Source organism: Macaca fascicularis, chromosome X (genome assembly GCF_037993035.2).
Source record: "Macaca fascicularis isolate 582-1 chromosome X, T2T-MFA8v1.1".
Lineage (NCBI taxonomy): Eukaryota > Metazoa > Chordata > Mammalia > Primates > Cercopithecidae > Macaca > Macaca fascicularis.
The window spans coordinates 36,517,067-36,536,643 of NC_088395.1; the positions used below are offsets into that span (position 1 = coordinate 36,517,067).

General features: G+C 33.7%; 1 protein-coding gene across 1 annotated transcript in view; it reads left to right on the forward strand.

Annotated features, from left to right (window-relative positions):
• The window catches only part of CFAP47 (cilia and flagella associated protein 47), a 429,680-nt gene that overhangs the window by 380,756 nt on the left and 29,347 nt on the right, over positions 1 to 19,577 (forward strand). Inside the window, exons 60-62 of the mRNA XM_015443631.3 lie at positions 2,606 to 2,758; positions 10,424 to 10,595; positions 15,965 to 16,126. Coding sequence (XP_015299117.3) covers positions 2,606 to 2,758; positions 10,424 to 10,595; positions 15,965 to 16,126 — 487 coding nt within the window. The remainder of the gene's footprint in view (positions 1 to 2,605; positions 2,759 to 10,423; positions 10,596 to 15,964; positions 16,127 to 19,577) is intronic.

Here is a 19,577-nt window from a genome sequence, read left to right on the forward strand (position 1 = left end):
GTAAGATTCTCAGGTATACTTGCTCTCAGGTCACTTTTAGGCATCCTATTTCGGCTTCTGTGTAACTCGATCTCATCTAAGAACTATGCTGTGGAGATGCGGATCCCTTTATTATTGTCTCAAGCATAAAACTTTATGGTGTTCCCCCAAACCAGTCAGAATGTACTGAAGTTTTCAGGAAGGTTTATTTTGCCACAATAAACACAATATAAAATCTCTGCCCTTAAATGCCTTTCTTTTTCTCATTGACCTTTTTTTTTTTTTTTTTTTTTTTTTTTTTTTTTTTTTTTTGCCTGGACACACCCTAGACTTCTCTAAAGTTTCTGTGTGTTCTCTTTCCTCAATACTCTTCTCACTTCTTTTGCATTCCTTGATTTTCCCATTTCCTTCCCAGGATCAGCCTAAGAAACAAAATTTCTCTTAGATAACTAGTGATATTTAGTATCCAAACCTCTTACCAGGCTCTAGATGGCATTCTGCATCACTAAGATGCACTGAATTGCTCTGCAAAGCAAAGGGATATTTATTTTGGATCTCCCCCTTTAGCAACACAGATGAGTTAAAATAAGTCTTGAAATTTTGCTTTATCTTTCTCCCTCCGATACCAATCTTTGTAAATGAAAAAGAGTTAGACTTCCGCTGATGTAATTACATCACCACACTTAGAAGAGACACTAGTAAGTTTTGCTTGTAAGTAAGTAAAGCATTTCCCCAGGTACACTGGTTATAAAGGAAGATCAAAACTACATGTTTCCTTATGTAGTTTAATTTGAACTGGAGTAAAAATCCACAAATATAGTAATACCTTTGACCACAAATGTCATTTATTTTACTTGAAGCATTTTTATTCTTGACTTTTAAAAATCAACACATAAATATTTTAAATATTCTAAATTATCTTCAGAATGTTTCACAAACATGTCATAAAATTTCTTTTATTTCCTTCCAGAAGGTAGTTAATTGTATACTTTCCATAGAGCTGAACTGCTTAAAATTTATAATACACAGTCATCTGATCAAAGTAATATAATAAGCCCTAGACAGTACTCTGTTGGAATGCTAATAATGCTGTGCTCATGTCTACTGCAGACAGATTCATTTTATCCAGATTAAAGGTTTAAAGCCAAATTTTTAGTCAAAAACCATGCTTATGAGAACACGAAAACATAGATGTCTTGCAAATTTTTCTTCAAAGACGGTCTAGAGCATTTTTCTTTGAGTCATTTTTCCTGGTAATTACTTGATTTTTTAATTAAATGTGAGTTCTGTAAATAGCTTGTGTTAGATTAGCCCAACCTATAGTAGCATTAGTGTTCAGAAATAGAATGTGTATTAGTTATTAAATCATTTTCCCCAAAATCTAAAATCAATGCTGGTGATTATTTTTATCCACACATGCCCTCTAAAGGCAAGTGGGTATAATTTTATAAATACATATCATTCACTTTCTGTGTAGTCCATTTTTTGTTCTTAGTAATATCAGCTATAACCTACTGCTTTCCCTGCTCACCTATGTCATTATCAAAGTTTATTATTTCTTTTCTTTTTTATGTATCTGTCACTCAAGTTATTCTCAAACCCAGGATACTTTTTTGTTCTTTGAGCCACATTTTCTCTTTGTGCATTCTTATCTACTACTATCTATTGGGCCAGATAATTGGAAAAACGCTCTGCTACCTGTCACACTGTAAAGACAATGAAATGAGAATTCATTGTGATTGAGTGATCCATACATTGCCAAAGCACTAATTTCCTAAGGACCTCTAGGACACAACCAGTGACATGATACTAATTGTAACTTTCATAACATTAATTCCTGATTTAATGCTTTGATACTGAATATAGTTATAACCAGGAAAGCTTGTACAGTTTTTCCTAGCCATTTTAATTTATATATATAGGAATTTAATACATATAGAATATATTTATATATACATATTTAATTCTGTACATTAAATTAATATGTAATCACATTTAACTTGAACTTTAAATCATTACAATTTTACTTTTATGTGTTTAAAAGGTGACTTTTATAAACTTAAAAGTAAGTCAAAAATAATTTTAAATATTTGAATATGAATTTCAGGGTACATGTAAAAACATAATGAATCTAATAGGAAATATTTTTAAAATATTGCAAAATAAGGGTTACAGAACTTATTTTTAAAAATTATTTGAAGACATTTTCTATAGTATTGTTATAAAAGTAAAGTTTAGTATTATCACAATGAACATATATTTCAAAAGGGAAAAAATGCATGCATTTACAATTGCCCCTTGAGTTATGGATCTAACTACATTAGTTCCTGAATCAAATTTCTGTATCCTAATATAATGTTTTATAATCTAGTATATATCTTACAGATTTATTTTCCTGTGCTATTTTTACATAGTCTTTAATATTCATATTTTCTTCCCGAATGTTAATGAATGTAGATATTGCGTGAATGTGTGTATGTTTGTGTGTATATGGCCAGATACAATGACAAGTCAAAGTATATCAAAGGAAGTTTTATTTTTATGACGTAGTTCATTTTCTTCTATCTCAAGAATGATCATATCACCTACAAGTCAAATTGACTGGAAATATTTCTCTCCTGAGTAGTTATCATACAATGTCAGTCGAGGAAGCGGGTAGAAGAGAAGGTGGAAATCATACTGAATGCTGGTTTTTTCGGACTTAATCCTACTCCAGAACTGACAGAAGTTTTAGTGATTCCAAGAAGAACTTCATATTCTTTTTGTGAGGATCCCAATGGTAAGAGAACTACAGTGGTAGGAAAAAAAAAAAGAAAAGAAACACTTAGTTTCCATGAATTGCAGGTTGCTGATTGTGCAATTACATTAAGATCCGTATCCATTTACTTTTCATTTCACTGCTTATTCACATAGTGCTTAAGGTGTGTTCAGTTATGTGTGTTGTTTTCATGTAACTCAAAAATAACAACAGTTACAGTTATCACTAGATTTATAAGATGTAGATTGTGATTCCATCAATAGTGAGGAGAGAGAAAATTGTAGTAACTATAGTTTCCACTTCCCCTAGACTTTATTTTTTTTTCTTTTACTCTTTCTTTCTGATTTAAGGAATACGATAATGCCATAAAATGCAGCTTTAAATTTAGAAACAAAACCTTGAGTAAATTATTTTCTTATTTAAAGAAATAGAAAATGAACATAAATTAGATATATCCAAATAAAGTTTGTATAATAATAATAATGCTCCATGTATTTACTGTATATTCCAGATTTGTATATAAGAATTTACTATCTTGGGCCAGGCGTGGTGGCTCACGCCTGTAATCCCAGCACTTTGGGAGGCTAAGGCGGGAGGATCACGAGGTCAGGAGTTCAAGACCAGCCTTACCAACCATAGACCAGCTATACCAATATAAAAAATTAGCCAGGTGTGTTGGCAGGCACCTGTAATCTCAGCTACTTGGGAGGCTGAGGCAGGAGAATTGCTTGAACCTGGGAGGCAGAGGGTGCAGTGAGCCGAGATCGCGCCACTGCACTCCAGCCTGGGCAACAGTGAGAGACTCCATCTCAAAAAAATATAAAATAAAATATCTCAATTTAAAAAATCAAAACAATTTAAAACAGGTTATCTAATTCTTCAAATATGTGGTGTTTTACTTGAAGTAAATATATGAAACTGAGTGATATCAGCAACAAGGGAAAGTAGAGAGTTCTGGACCCTCCGAACACCCACAAACACACCAATTCAGCAATAATTCCCTTCGTAAGACAACAGAAACTAATTGAAAGTTTCTTGCACTTCAGGAGGAACCAGACTTACCAAAGCCTTTAGGGAGGTTTAGGGCACCCTCTTGCCAAAGACCCTGTGCTTGGCAAAGGTCTTCTCATGACACATTGGTCTTGGCAATGATTTCATGGATATAACATCAAAAGCACAGACAAAAAATAAAATAAAATAAGTAGGACTACATTAAACTTTAAAGCTTCCTCACAACAAAGGAAACAATCAACAGGGTAAAAAGATAACATGTGGAATGGTAGAAAATATTTGCAACCCATATATCTGATAAGTGGTTAATCTTAAGGAGCTCCTACAACTCACTTTAAAAAAAAAAATTAATAATCTGATTCTTAAAATAAGCAAAAGACTTGAATAGACATTTCTCTAGAAAAGACATATGAATGGTGAAAACTGTATGAAAAAAAGTTCAATATCACTAATTAGGAAAATACAAATCAAAACTACAATGAGATATCACCTCACACCTGTCACCATGGCTAACGTCAAAAAATAAAAAAGCATTGTTAAGGATGTGGAGAAATTTGAACCCTTAAACATTGTTGGTAGGAATGCAAAATGGTTCATCTGCTATGGAAAACAATCTAACAGTATGAAAGATCCTCAAAATATTAAAAAGAGAATTATCATCTATTATCTAGCAATCGCTCTTCTGGCCATTTATTCAAAAAAAAATTGAAATTGGGAGTTCCAAGAGAAGTCTGTATTCCAATGTTCATTGTAACAATATTAACAATAACCACGATATAGAAACAACCTAAATTTATGTCCACAGATGAATGGATAAAGAATGTAGCATATACTATCTTGAAATAATATTCAGCCTTAAAAAGGAGGAAATTCTACAATATACAATATCATGGATGGACCAAAGTGAAATAAGCCAGTCACAGAAAGACAAAACTACATGATACCACTTAATATGATAAATTTAAAATACTCAATCTCATAGAAGCAGAATAATATGGAATAATAGTTGCTAAGATCTGGAAGGGAGAAGAAATGGGGAGTTGAACATTGGGTATAAAGTTTCCATTGTACTAAATGCATAAGTTCTAGGGATCTGTTGTAAAACATAGTGCTTAGAGTTAACAATATTGTGTGGTGCACTTAAAATGCACTTTAAAAATATTAAGAGGGCAGAACTCATGTTACAGTAACTGTAAAGGAAGGTAAATAAATGTTTATACATATAAACCATTTTAACATGTATTTGCTACTTTTAAATTGCTTAAGTTGTACTCTTGTCAGGTTGTAAACTAAAGAAATTGCAATTCTGATCGTATACATTGATTACACTTATTACCTAAAAATCCACTTAACTCCTAGATAATCAGGGTCTTGAAAGAAGGTACCAACATCATTTTGGGAAATTTGAAAATCATATTAGGAGAGCAATCTGTCTCAAAATAGCTCTTGAAAATATACCTTTTGATATGGCTCTTATTTTACTGCCTCCTTATTTTCCATGATGAAAAACAATATTTACTATTGAAAATAACTGTAGGGAAGTTTTGCAGTCTTACCTCCATTCATCATTCTCTCTAAAACAGCTTTTGTTTTCTCTGCTCAACACCACCAAACTCAACAAGCTCATTCATATTTTGGCTAACTACATTTTAATTAGTGAATCTTTTTTGTTCTCCTGATGTATGTCCTACTATATAGAAGAATAGACCAGTCTTCTCAACTTTAACATATTTCTTTCTCTATAGTGCCTAAATATTTAAAGAAAGTAATCGACCTCATTGTCTCCTTAAAGACATATGGCAATAACTTGGTTCCTTTCCCCTGCCCTTATTCCAAAGGTGTAACCAACTCTCTACACAATCTGTAATTCTCTCTGCTTGACTCTCCTTTGACGCCTTTTTCTTTATGAAAGGATAGATCTTACCAGAAAGTCTGAATACTACTTTAGTCTTTAGTATATGCAAAAGCAGACTAGCTCCTTTCCCACTCCTGTGCAATTTAATCACAGTTTACCCAGCACATTAAGAATAGGAGTCATGTTGGCCATGCAGTCTTGTACTTCCTGTTGTCTCCTAAGTCCCTCCTAGTGGAAATTAAAGCACTACACTGAGTGGCATGGACTCTGATAGGATTTTAAGAGTGATAATTAATTACACACTTGTCTTCTCTCATCTGAGTTTGAAACTAACTGAGAGGCAGATATAAAAATAAAGCAGATGGAAATCAAAGTGTTAGCTTTGTTAATTACACAGATGAATTGGAAAATGACTTGGAACTATGGAGAAATTTGGGCTTTTTAATATCTTCCACCAAAATTAGGTACATTCATGCCATACTGGCCAGTTGTGAACTCCTTGCAGGAACAAACAACTTACACATGAGCAAGTAGAAGAACGTGTGAATCCTGGAATCAAGACATTGGGGAAGAAAGAGAAGGGTACGCTCACCTGCTCATGTTCCATTCCTTCACTCAAATTCACTGATCAGATATGTTGCTTTTCCACCCGTGGCAAGTCATCATGAAGGAGGCAGATTGAGGCTGAGATATTTTTCTCTTGTACTTTTTCCCTTCTTGAGAATGAATAGGCCTCTTTATGTAAACCTGATAAGTAGGAGATAAGAATTCCCAATATTCCCTTCCCATTATCTTCATCATAGAATTTCTCTGAGTCACGTAAAACTATCAAGCTTCATTTAATGAAAATACAAGGACCACTGTGCTCTCTTCATCCTTATTCATCACACATACCTTTAAGTAAACTGGGATTGATTGCTTTCATATCTTTATCATTCAGCAACAATCCAGCAAGCATCTTTTCTGCCAGATATTATATTCAGCTCCAGAGATATCAAAATTAGCAAAACACATACTCTGTTGTCAAGGTTTTCAAAAATATTCATTCAAGATGATAAATCTATGCACCTGTACTATTTAAATCAATTGGTATTGTCCTATTGAAATATTACTATTCTTGGATTTTTAGACTGTGTTTTGCAATGTCACTTCTATAAGATTACAAATTACTCTGTGAGCAAGATTTCTCCTATAAGTCTATTTCTTCTTCTTAAGTACCTCCTGGTCCATGCATTCTTTGTAATTCTCTGTGGATTAGTTCAGTGACTTTCTCGGTGCTTTCTATCTCAAAGTAGTTTTAGTCATGCCCCTTCATTTTATTTCCCAATTGTTCTATAGCTCAAGACTGTTTTTCTTTGATTCATCTGTTGTCTTTTTTGTGTGTGATGTTCTGATTTATGTCTCATATGTGTCTCATTTCATCCCAGGCCAGTCATCTTCCTGTATCGTATTTGCCTGTTGTTTGTAAACTCCCATGTCAGGTTTGGTTTGGCCTGTAATCACAAACAGCTCCTGAGAAACCTGTCATTGTTCCTCCTGTGACCTCATATTGACCTCCTGTCCTTGACTCTTTGCTCTGTTTCTCTTCACTTCTTTTTTTCTGATCAACTTACTTCATTCAGTCTTCTGTCCTGCTTACTGTAACAGGATTGCTCTTGAAAAGACTGCCAACCTTATCCAGTGTGTCTAATACAGCAGTCATATTTATATTCCACATGTCACCAGCATTTACCAGTTGATCAAGTTGAAGTGCTTTCTGCTCTTGACTTTCATGACTAACCTTATTAATTTATTATCACACTGGTTGCCCCTTCTTGATTTCTGTTGTTTTCTTTTCTGACCTAACTTTTTGAGTGCCCTAGGGCTCTGCTCTGAGAGCCACCACATTCCTATGCACAAATTATGTCCTGCACACTTCCAGACAGTGATGCTAATGGTGCTAATGGTGCTTCTTCAGCAATTGTGCCTTATGACAAGCCTGCTATACTGAGTTGTAAAGTCTTAAGTCAGACTGCTTGGGTTCTTTTACTTAGTATTAATCTTGAATAGAGTCTGAAACTCGATGCTAATCACTAGTAGTCTAGTTGTTTCCCGTTATTCTTAGAAGTCCCACATCTTCACCACACCCTGCATTGTCTCGCTTTTTTCTACTTTTCCTACTTCGTTGCTTGGTAAACTCCTCTCACCCTCTCTGCTCTGCCCTCATAAGTTCTTTCTCAAATGGGCCCAGCTGGTTTTCACCATGAACAATTCCTGCAGTCTGAGTAATTCCTGAAGGCTGTTTTGATGAGTAGAAGGAGTTTCCCCCTCTCTACATCCAGCTAACCTTGACTCATCCTTCAGTTTGGTGTGTTGGTCTCTTCCTCTGGAGTCCTTAGCAGTGATGTTCCCAGGACCTATGCTCTCATGGGATCCTCTACTTCTCCATGGTTAGCAGTTATCACAGTAGTAATTTAAAAACTAGTTGTAGCATTAACAGTTATTGTCAGTTTCTTCCTCTTGGCCATCAGCTCCATGAGGACAAGAATTGGATGTCTCATCTCAATGAAAACCTCTCGTTAATATTTGCTGAATGAATAAAGAAATGAAAATAGAAATAATGATAAGAAAAACATTATGTTTTTCATGTATGTTTAGGTGTTGGCTGTGGAAACAAAATTATTTGCCCCTTTTTCATGAATGTAGCCATAGCTAGAAAGTTTCCCTGAGGTAAAAATGTATAGGTCTTCATCAGCAGTTCATGAAAATATGTACAGAAGGGGAGACAACTGACAATAGAGGTGCTTTGAGAAGGCAAGCATTATAACTATTTTATATCATAATATAGAAAAGTCTATTTTCAGCTGATAAGAAGTTCAATCACATACAAAAACGCTTTTACTCCCCCTAAACACACTTTATATTATGGATATGAAAAGCCATTTTTTATTGTATGTTCATTAACTAATTTTTTTGTGGCTATAGTTATTCTAAATACTTTTAACATTTATACTAGGGTTAAAAGTTATTTGTGCACCACTATTACAGTATTACATTATTCTGCATTTGTATATATATTTACCTTTGCCAGTAAGATTTATACTTTTATATATTTTTATGTTGCTTTTGAACACCCTTTCATTTCAGCTTGAGAAACTCCCTATTCGTACATTTTATAAGTCAGGTCTAGTAAAATGACAAACTCCTTCAGCTTTTGTTCATCTGAGGGTTTTTATCTCTTTTAATTTTTATTTTTATTTTTATTTTTTGAGACGGAGTCTTGCTCTGTCGCCCAGGCTGGAGTTTAGTGGCACAATCTCGGCTCACTGCAAACTCCGCCTCCCGGGTTCAAGCCATTCTCCTGCCTCAACCTCTGGAGTAGCTGAAACTACAGGTGCCTGTGACCACGCCCAGCTTTCTTTTTTTCTTTTTTTTTTTTTTTTCCAGTAGAGACAGGGTTTCACTATGTGAGCCAGGATGGTCTCGATCTCCTGACCTTGTGATCTGCCCTCCTTGGCCTCCCAATATCTCTTTGTTTTAAAGGACAGATTTGTCAAGTGTAGTATTCTTGGTTGGCCTTTTTTTTCTTTTAGCACTTTGAATGTGTCATTTCACTGTTTCCTGTCCTGCGATGTTTCTGTTGAGAAATCCACTGATAGTGTAATAATAGTTTCCTTGTATGTGATGAGTCAGTTTTCTCCTGCTGTTTTCAAAGTTCTGTTTTTGTCTTCGACCCTTTTTGACTGCTCCATAGACAGAGAAGGGGCATCCCATAAGCAGAGTGGCCCAGAGTAACCTGTCTTTGACTTTCAACAATTTAATTATAATGTGTCTTGGTGTAGGCCTGGTGCCTGGGTCTGTAGGCAGATCTGGGGCCATGACTGGGGACACATCTGGTGCCTGTGTCTACAAGGACAGGCCTGGAACTAGGGTCCATGAGGGCAGGCCTAGTGCAAGGATATATGACAGAGTTGGCTTCTCCCTTTACTATTTCCTTCCCCTGTTTAAGAACTCCTGGGCTAAGGGGATGTCTCATCAGTGGGCCGAGAGGGTTGGATTCTGGATTAGCACAACTGTAGATCTGGTCAATTCATGATTCTCTGACCTCTCTTCCAAGTTCCATATGCAACAAACTTTTTGATTTGTGAGTTGGGCTCCTCACATATAACTGGAGAGTAAGTTTAATACATGTTTGTACCTCTCATCTACATGCTAGTTCTGGATTTAAGATATTTTTCATGTGCAGTGTTCAAAAAACTACTATTACTTTTCTTTGGTAACCTACTCATTAAGAAAATATTTGTTCATCATATTGTCTGTATACTCCAACACTGAAACGTGAGAAACAGTTTTCTTAATCAAAATATACCAGAAATTGAAAATCCTGATCTAACAGTTTGAAATGCTATTTCAATATTGTTTAAACTTAATTCAAAGCAAATTTTAAACCACTTTTTCGTAAGTTTTAAGTCTATAGGTTTTTAATACATTTATTAGATAGAGCAAATGTCATCATTTTCATTAGATAGTTAATGATTATTAATTTCCATGTGGCCTTTCTTGTTTTATAGACCGGAATTATAAAGATTTAAGAGTGGTGAGAATTGTCTTCTATGTTTATTTTTATATGCATTCATTTATTTATTAACTTATTAACAAAAATATCCTGAGTATCATTATATGCCTGATAATGCACTAGACTTTATAGACACTAAGGTAAATAATATGTACCCTCTCCCTTTCTCTAAATACCTGTGCATTGTTAGTCTTGACAGGTAATTGATATTAAATCTATGCATATTTAATTAAATTGAAATATATTTTAATCTTGACTTTCCTAGAAATTCCTAAAATACATGAATTTGAGTATGAAATTCAATTTGAATCTGAAGCTATGAAGTCTAAGTTGGAATCCTGTGTAGCTGTATATTTGATTGATAAATCTTATGATGTTACGGCTGAAAGGTTAACATTTATCTTCAATCTGGTATTCACACCAAAGAAACCATTAAGGTAAATCTACTTTCCTCTTTTTTATTTAAGCAATATTATTACCCTTTTAAATGTATTAATGTTGATTTCTCTTTTTATTTCTCAATATTTGAATTGCATTACTTATTTGATATTATTGAGAGAAATATTTTGGGTTAGATTACATCGAGCTACAAAAAATATTCTCATGAGAAGAATGTAGTCTAAATGGTTGAAAATCTAAGATATCCCTCAAGAATTATGACTTCCCTAAGGTCATTAGTGTATCACATTAATGAAAGAGAATAGTCTGTTTTGTAAAATCTTTTTTTAAAAAAAGCTGACTTGGCATTGTGCAATAGCAACATAGTATTTCTTGATGTTGTTTATCAGAACCAGTTCGAATGATGCAAATGCCTAAGCTGTATTTTACATTGCAACTGCTTTCATTACATTTTACTACTCAGTACATAACATTACATATTCCTTAGTAAGATATAAGTGAATCTGTGCGAAGGGTGGCCTTTAGATGTCTGTCCTCTGGGAACTTCATCCAGTGTCATTATATTTGCTTTTTGGACACCTGTTACGCAGCATCTGCAAACACGATATGATATTTCACTATGAAATAGGTCTTTATTTGTGTCTAAATGCAGAGATACTGATGAGTACCATGATATACACAAAGTACAGCTGGGCAATGAAAAAACAATTGAAAATATTGTTTGTTTTTAATGATTTCTTTTTTCTTCTCTCAACTTTTGTTTTAGATACAGGAAGTACATGTATAGGTTTTCTACATGGGTATATTGCACTCAGGCAGTGGGCATAGTACCTAATAGGTAGCTTTTTAACCTATCCCCTTTCCAACTGGTAGTTTACAGTGTCTGTTGTTCCCACGTTTATGTCCACAGGTGCTCAATGTTTAGCTCTTTCTTATAAGTGAGAACATACAGTATTTGGTTTCCCATACCTGCCTTAATTCCCTTAGGGTTATGGCTTCCAGCCCCATCCATGGAAGGAGGACATGGATGCATGCAAAGGACATGGTTTCATTCTTTTTTATGGCTGCATATTATTCCATAGTGTATACATGTCATATTTTATTTATTCAATCCACCATTAATGGCCACCTAGGTTGATTCCATGTCTTTGCTATTGTGAATAATGTGACAATGAACATACGAGTCCATGTGGCTTTTTGATATAATGATCTATCTTTCTTTGGGTATATACCCAGTAATGGGATTGCTGAGTCAATTTCTAAAGTTCAACCTTGTATTTGATGTAGTCATACATCTAAAGTGGCTATGAATATGTAGTTTGATGACTAAAAGATACCAGGGTCATCTTCAGGAAGCAGCAATAAAATCAAGCTACAAGAAGAAAGTATACCATATATATTGACATTTTCTATGTTTGTGTTTTCTTTCATTTTTCACAGTTTTCTATGTTTTTGCACATTTTGCTTCATATGTATTAATATAATGACATGGAAATTACAGCAACACTAGAAAGAGAACAATGTTATTATTTGTGAAAATGGGCAGAGCCAATGTGAATTTATACTCATGAAAATATTGTGGATTTAGAACATCTTGGTGAATATTTGAGAAACTAATTTAGGGCAAAATTTTTTGATGATTGATAAATTTCTGTGAGTGTTATGTGATGTTCCGATATAGCAATTCTATTTTGTGTATATATGCATATATTCATTTACTATGATTTCTTCTTTTGTACGTACAGTCATGCATCACTTAACAGCAAAGATATGTTCTGAGAAATGTATCCTTAGGTGATTCCATCATTGTAGAGTGCATTTACACAAACCTAGATGGTATAGCCTACTGCACGCCTAGGCTATATGGTATAGCCTATTGCTTCTGGGCTACAAACCTGCACAGGATGTTACTATACTGAATAATGAAGGCAACTGTAACACATTGGTAAATATTTGTGTACCTAAACACAGAAAAGGTACAGTAAACATACAGTATTATAATCATATGGAACAACCATTGTATGTACAGTTCATCATTGACCAAAATGTCAATGCAAGAGAAACAAATAAGAAAAATCAAAATTATACCAATAGCATTGAGCTATGAAAATAACAGGAAAATAATTATACCATGCTTTACCTAGATTAATAAATGAGTACTAAATTCAATTCTGCTCTTTTTTGTGGGCAAAGTTAGAAAGAACATTTCTGTGTTTTGATAAAAAGAAAATGTACCATGTTTCACAACAGTGAATACTAGGTAATTTTGACATTCATCTTTTCGCAGAGTACAGTGTTGTGCATAATAAAAATAATAATCAATATGCTAAATGATGATTTTACAAAAGAAATGCAGGAAAATTATTTCTATGGGCCTTTTTCCAATAAAAATCAAGGGTCCAATACAAAAACATATGAGAATAATGGTTAAGACTGTAATGAATCAGTCTGAAGATCCTAATTTAACAGGTCGAAACACTTTTTTAAATAATGAAATAATAGATATCATTTGTCTTATGGCATCTTCAGAAATACTAATTACCTTAGCTTGACATTTTCCTAGAACTTTTTACCTGCTCAAGAGCTGAACAGAATGAGAAACAAAGTTCTACTTGAGAGTTTGTGGGTGGCAACTTAAAATAAGAACTATCACACATATGCATTGTTATGAATCTACAGTATTGATCATAAAATGGTTCACTGTGTCATCCATGACATTGTGTGGTCTTCTCCTGAAGGGTCCCACATTTGACTCAGCAACTTCTCATTAACTCAAAGAAGTCATTTGCAGAATAGGATTATTCAGCATTGTTCATTTGAATCTGTACATTAATTTATCAAAAATCATTTAACATCTACAAAAGAGAAAAAATCCCTGCACTTTAGGAGTGTATCATCTAGTGAGAGTGACAGATAACAGAAATAAATGAATGAGCAAGAAAGCAAATTTCAGATTATCCAAATAAATAAATAAAAATAAATAAATAAGGGGAGAAAGAGAACTTTACAGGATGCACATCAGATGAAGTGGATAGTTAGGCTACCATGAAATAATGTCTAAGCCAAGACCTTACAGACAAAAAAAAGTTGGAAAGAGCACTTGAACCAGAGAAAAAAATAAATGCAGAAGTCATAAGACAGGAAGTATTTGGCATAAACAATGAAGAGTAAGAAGGCCAATCTTTCTCTAATGAAGTGAGCAAAGGAGGAAATAAGTTTGGGGAATTTTACTGGGATTTGTTCACATAAGGATCATGACAATATGCATTGGTCTTTTATATTAGAAACAATAGAAAATTATTGAAGAATAAATATTTGGGGAACTAGTTTAGGACAACTTGTGTACATGATTCATCAAAATTTGTAAGTGTTAAGTGATACCCGATGTAACTTAACAATTATATTTTGTGCATATATATACATATTCATTTACTTCTGCCATTCCTTGTTCCAAATTAATTTGGAATGGTTTACCGGAAGATACAGAGTTCAATGAGAAAAAACAAAACAAAACAATAGCTCTAAATTGTAGAAATCTTCTTGTAAGATGGTAACAGTAGAAGTGGAGATACCAGTTCTTGAAATAATGGTCTTGAAAGAGTGGGAAGAGAGGAATATAATTTCATTTACAAAGACAGGAGAATGTGAAAGAGGTATAGGTTTAAAATGTATATTTGGATGTGTTAAGTTTAAGACTACGTATTAATCATCATTGACTAAATTATGCTGCATCGTATTCCATTGTTTCTATGCAACACACTTCATTTTATCACCACCCTATTGAAAGAACATTTTAAAATTTTACTCCCATTTTTTTGACAGTATAAACAATGCAGTAATGAATATCCTTACATACATCACTTCTTGAAATCTTAGAGGCATTTCTCCAGAGGAAAGTACCAATAGTGGAACTCCTAATTTATTGAGTGAAGCTTTCTTTTCTTTTTTAAAACCTTTTATTTTAGGTTCAGGGGTACATGTGCAGGTTTGTTATATAGGGAAACTCATGTCATGAGGGTTTGTTGTACAGATTATTTCTTCACCTATGTATGAAGACTAGTACCCAATAGTTATTTTTTCTGCTTCTCTTTCTCCTTCCAACCTCCACCCTCAGGTAGGCCCCAGTGTCTATTGTTCCCTTCTTTGTGTCCATGTGTTCTCATCATTTAGCTCCCACTTACAAGCAAGAACATGTGGTATTTGGTTTTCTGGTTTTCTGTTCCTATGTTAGTTTGCTAAGGATAATGGCCTCCATCTACATCCATGTGTCTGAAAAAGACAGATTTCTTTTTTTTAAAAGGATGCATAGTATTTCACGGTGTATATGCACCACATTTTCTTTATCCAGTCTTCCTTTGATAGGCATTTAAGTTGATTCCATGTCTTTGCTACTGTGAATAGTGCTGCAATGAACACACGAGTACACGTGTCTTTATGATAGAATGATTTATATTCCCTTTGGTTTATACCAGTAATGGGATTGCTGGGTCCAATGGTAGCTCTGTTTTTAGCTCTTTGAGAAATTGCCACACTGCTTTACACAAATTTGGTAAGATACTATCCAGTTGCTCACAAAATGGCTGAGTAATTATATAGTCCTACCTAAGAAGAATAAGAGTTCCCAGAACTCTTCTTTCTGTCACTTTTAAGTAAGAAGTGTGACTTATGATATTGAAACCACACTGTTACATGTTTGAGTCATTTCTACCCTAAACAAGCAAACAGATAACCATTCATCAACTCTGGCTACTGCTCTCTCTCTCCACTCTTTGTCATAGTCAAATGCTTTGAAAGTCTAAAGTCTATCTCTACTAACTTTCTCCCTTAATTCAGCTGCCACTCAATTTTATCTTATTCTGCAAAGTGTATGTGGTCTTTACCAATTGCAATTTAATTTTTTTAAACTGCCACTTAAGTCCATTATATGGGCTTTGCATGTTTTCACAGAAAATGTATTTTTTCTTTGTGAAATAAGAGTTGAAAATACTTTCTCATAATGTTTCATTTTTGAAAAAAATTCCCGAATGGATTATCTATTAGTATAAAACATGGGTCCATTTTGCCAAATCCACCCTTACCTTCTTATGCACTATGATATTCTATGCGGGTTACAGAAAATTTGTGGAGTTCATTCTGCATATGTTATTGGTTCTTAGAAAATAACTAGAGGGTAGATAAGATGCCCTAAAAATAATTACTTCAAAGGGAGAATGATAATATAATCTATGACCTAAAAATTATTTATGAAATGTAATTAAAAGTCATTTACATTATTTTTAAGAATTAAATGTCCTAGTGTTTTCACTGAAACCACAGAGTTTACTTACATTTTTACCTTAGTTTAGTTTGCTATATTTATGCTCTTGTTTTCATGTAGTATCATTTAAAATCTCCTTTTATATTCAAGGTCTCACATAACACTGAAAATACAGTGCATAACAGAAGGGATCTGGAAGTTTCCCATAATGCTGATTGCTACTGAGCCTGATACAGATGCTGTCATTGACATTGAAGGAGTTGGTTTATTTAAGGAATCCGTTTTTGAATTAAGGCTGAAAAGTCAGACAAGGTAATATATTAAACAAAAGTTTGTAGCTGTTTTAGTGAGTGTGCTGAACTTTGGAATGAAATTTAAGATGGAAAATTCTATAGTTCATCTTTTGCTGGTTAAGCCAGTGCAACATTGGGTCTCTGACTCAAAGTTTCATATACTATATAAATTTTTATTTAACAACTGGAAAATAGGGTATACAAAGTGAAGACCAGAAAGAAAAACAAAAGTAAATAAATAAAAATTGAAATATAGGATACTATTAATATTTCCATTTGTTTTCAAAGGATGTTTCAGTGTTTTTCTGCAAATGTCAATTGTGTTAGCATATCAAATGGTTTAACTAGGCAGAAATAATTGGGTAAACCCATGTTGATTCCATGTTATGTTTTATTTTCTTTCTATCATAACTGTCTTTGTTATATTTGTGCTAACATAGGAAGTATGACAATACTTTTACCTAAAATCTCACATGTTAAAATATACTTTTACAGCTTTTTGAGGTACAACATACATAAAATTCATTCATTGTAAATGTACATTTGAATAATTTTTAATTATAGGATTTGCAGTCATAACCACATTCCAGATATAGAACTTTTCCATTTCCCTCCACATTTCCCTCAAACCCTTTTGCAGTCAGCTCCCATACTCATTACCAGTCTCAGTCAACCACTGATTTGCTTTGTCTCTATGGTTTTGCCCCTTCTGATATTTCAAATAAATGAAATTACATAATATGTTGTCTTTTGCATGTGACTTTTTACACTATCCTTATCTGAAGTTCAGTGGTTTTCATGAATAAGCACCTATTAGCTTTGTATATATTTGGTCCATTTCTCGAGGGCTGAAATGGTTGTTTGTAACCATTGTCCAGCTTTATGGTCAAAAGGAGTGGTGAACGGTTAAATGTATAATCACTTGTGCCAGGTGTTCCAAGGCTTTATAGGTAGGATAACCACAAAATTCATTGTCCAAACTTGAACCCTTTGAGAATGAAAGAGGCTAATTAATAATTAGGCTTGGCAACAAGGTAGACTGGGACAGATCTGAGCAAACCAGCACCTAACAGTTACTGTTCTTATAGGCTATGGCAAGATGTTTGCTGTTTATCCAAAGAAGACTAAAAAGTCATTAAGTCAGCAGAGTGATATATTTGAAAAAGAGCATTTAGCTGAAATGTGTAGAAAACAAATGCAGAAAGGGTAAGAGTGAATGGAAGTAGATTAGTTAGTTGGCTAATGCTGTTGTCTGAAGGTTACTTGAGCATTTTGCAGGGCAGGTGGAGAGGGATAGTAGACAGATTGGAGAAACTTTAAGGAGGTAAAGTCAGTTAAATTTAGCGATAGTTTTGGGGATCAGAATGTTCCACTTTGCTGGAGAGTGTTAAATGTTAAGTCAGAGAAGTACCTGTAATGTAGAAGAAACTAATATCAGGTGGATATTGGACTATATGACCTGGAGTTTCTCTTACAGTCTGAAAATATGACATTTTTGTGAAAGAATTGGTGTTATAGTCAAACAGAGTGAGAAATAATTTTTTGCTCAACCACTAAATACCTGTGGGACTTTCAGCTATATATTTTTGCTCCTCCGAGCTTCCATTTCCTCATTTGTAAAGTGGAGATAAAATACAACCCGTAATGTTGCCATGAGAACAAATAATGCAATGTATATAAATTACTCAACACAATGCCAAGAACTTTTAAATATTCAATAAATGGTATTGTTATTACATATTTTTTCATATCATTGATCAACCTGAGCAGTTATCCAAAACCTAGTATTGGGAGAGTAAATGTTTTTGATATTAAGTCTCCTATGTTTAAAACCAAGAGAAAAACCTCTGCTTGTATATATCCTAGATGAGTGTTTTATAGAATTAAAACCCTACTTAGAAACTTGAGTCTGGCTAGCTTTGCATCTGTAAGTCCTCTGAACCTATTCTTAGTGCAATTGCTCAACTCTTAAGGTCCCATATGAGAAAATGAGCTGCTCTTAGCTTATTTAGTGTGAAAGAATGCTGTCCAGTGTATTTTGTGCTCTCTTGAAATGGGATTCAGAACAGGGCAGCAACAAACCCCTTTTTATACTAAATCATATCCTCCTTCAATCAATAGCTCATACATTTTATCTGCTAAGAATAACTTAGCATAAAATGTTTAGTATTGTAAGAAAATGCAAAACTATCCTCCAGAGTGAGTTTGCCCATACATTCCCACCAGAAATGCATAAGTGATCCAATTTCTGTGCATCTTCACCAGCATTTATTATTCTTATTATTATTTCATTTTAGCTATTTTAACAGGTGTATAGTAATAGCACATTGTGTTTTGATCTGCATTTCCCTAATGGCAGTTTATGTTGAACACTTTTTTATGTGCTTACTCACCATACATGTCTCCTCTTTGGTGAAATACCTACTCATTTATTTCGATCATCTTATAATGGGACAATTAAATTTTACTGCTAAATTTTTAAAAGTTCTTTGTATAGTCTCTATATTTCACCCTCTAAACAGGATTTTTATGGTGCAAGAGTTTTACATCTTGATGAAGTGCAAGTTGTCTTTTCTTTTCTGTAACATGCTTCTATTGTCATGCCTAAGAACTTGTCACCTAGCACTAAATCCCAAAGATTTTCTTCCATGTTCTCTTTTAAAAATTTTAGAGTTTTACATTTCAATCTTAAAGCCATTATATACCTTAAATTAACTGTTGCGTATGGTGTGGGATTTAGGTCGGGAGTTCATCATTTTCCCTGATGATGTCCAACAAGATTTGTTTAAAAGACTATCTTTCCTCCATTGATTGATTTTGAAACGTTGTCAAAAATCAAGTTGGATATATTTGTGTCAGTCCAGTTTTGGGCTTTCTATTCTGTTCCCTTTATCCTTTGCTAATAACACCACACTCAGGTACAGTGATTCTTCTCACTTTCTGATTTCCTTTAAAAATTATTTTAGCTATTCTACTTCCATCACCTCTGTATATAAATTATAGAATAAGCTTATCTACATCTATAAAATTCTTATTTTATTGTGAAAGAAATTTATTAAACTTATAGATAAACCTGCCAACATATGACATTTTCACTATGTTATATACACTACTATATATTTTACTATACCATACCATACCACATATGGTAGATCTCTCAGTTTTCTTAGATTTTCTTTGATTTCTTTCATTGGTGTTTTATAATTTTCAGATTATAGATGCTGCACAAGTTTTGATACATTTTCACCTAGACATTTCATTTTTAGAGTGATTATAAATGCTATTGTGTTTTCAGTTTCAGTCTCCACGTTTGTTGCTAGCATATAGAAGTGCTATTGATATCTGTGTGCATATTTTGTATCTTCTGAATTTTCTGAACAGTTGTTTATTCTATAAGCATTGCTTTTGGATTCTTTGGCATTTTCTACATAGACAATCATGTCTTCCACACAAAGGGATAGTTATATTTC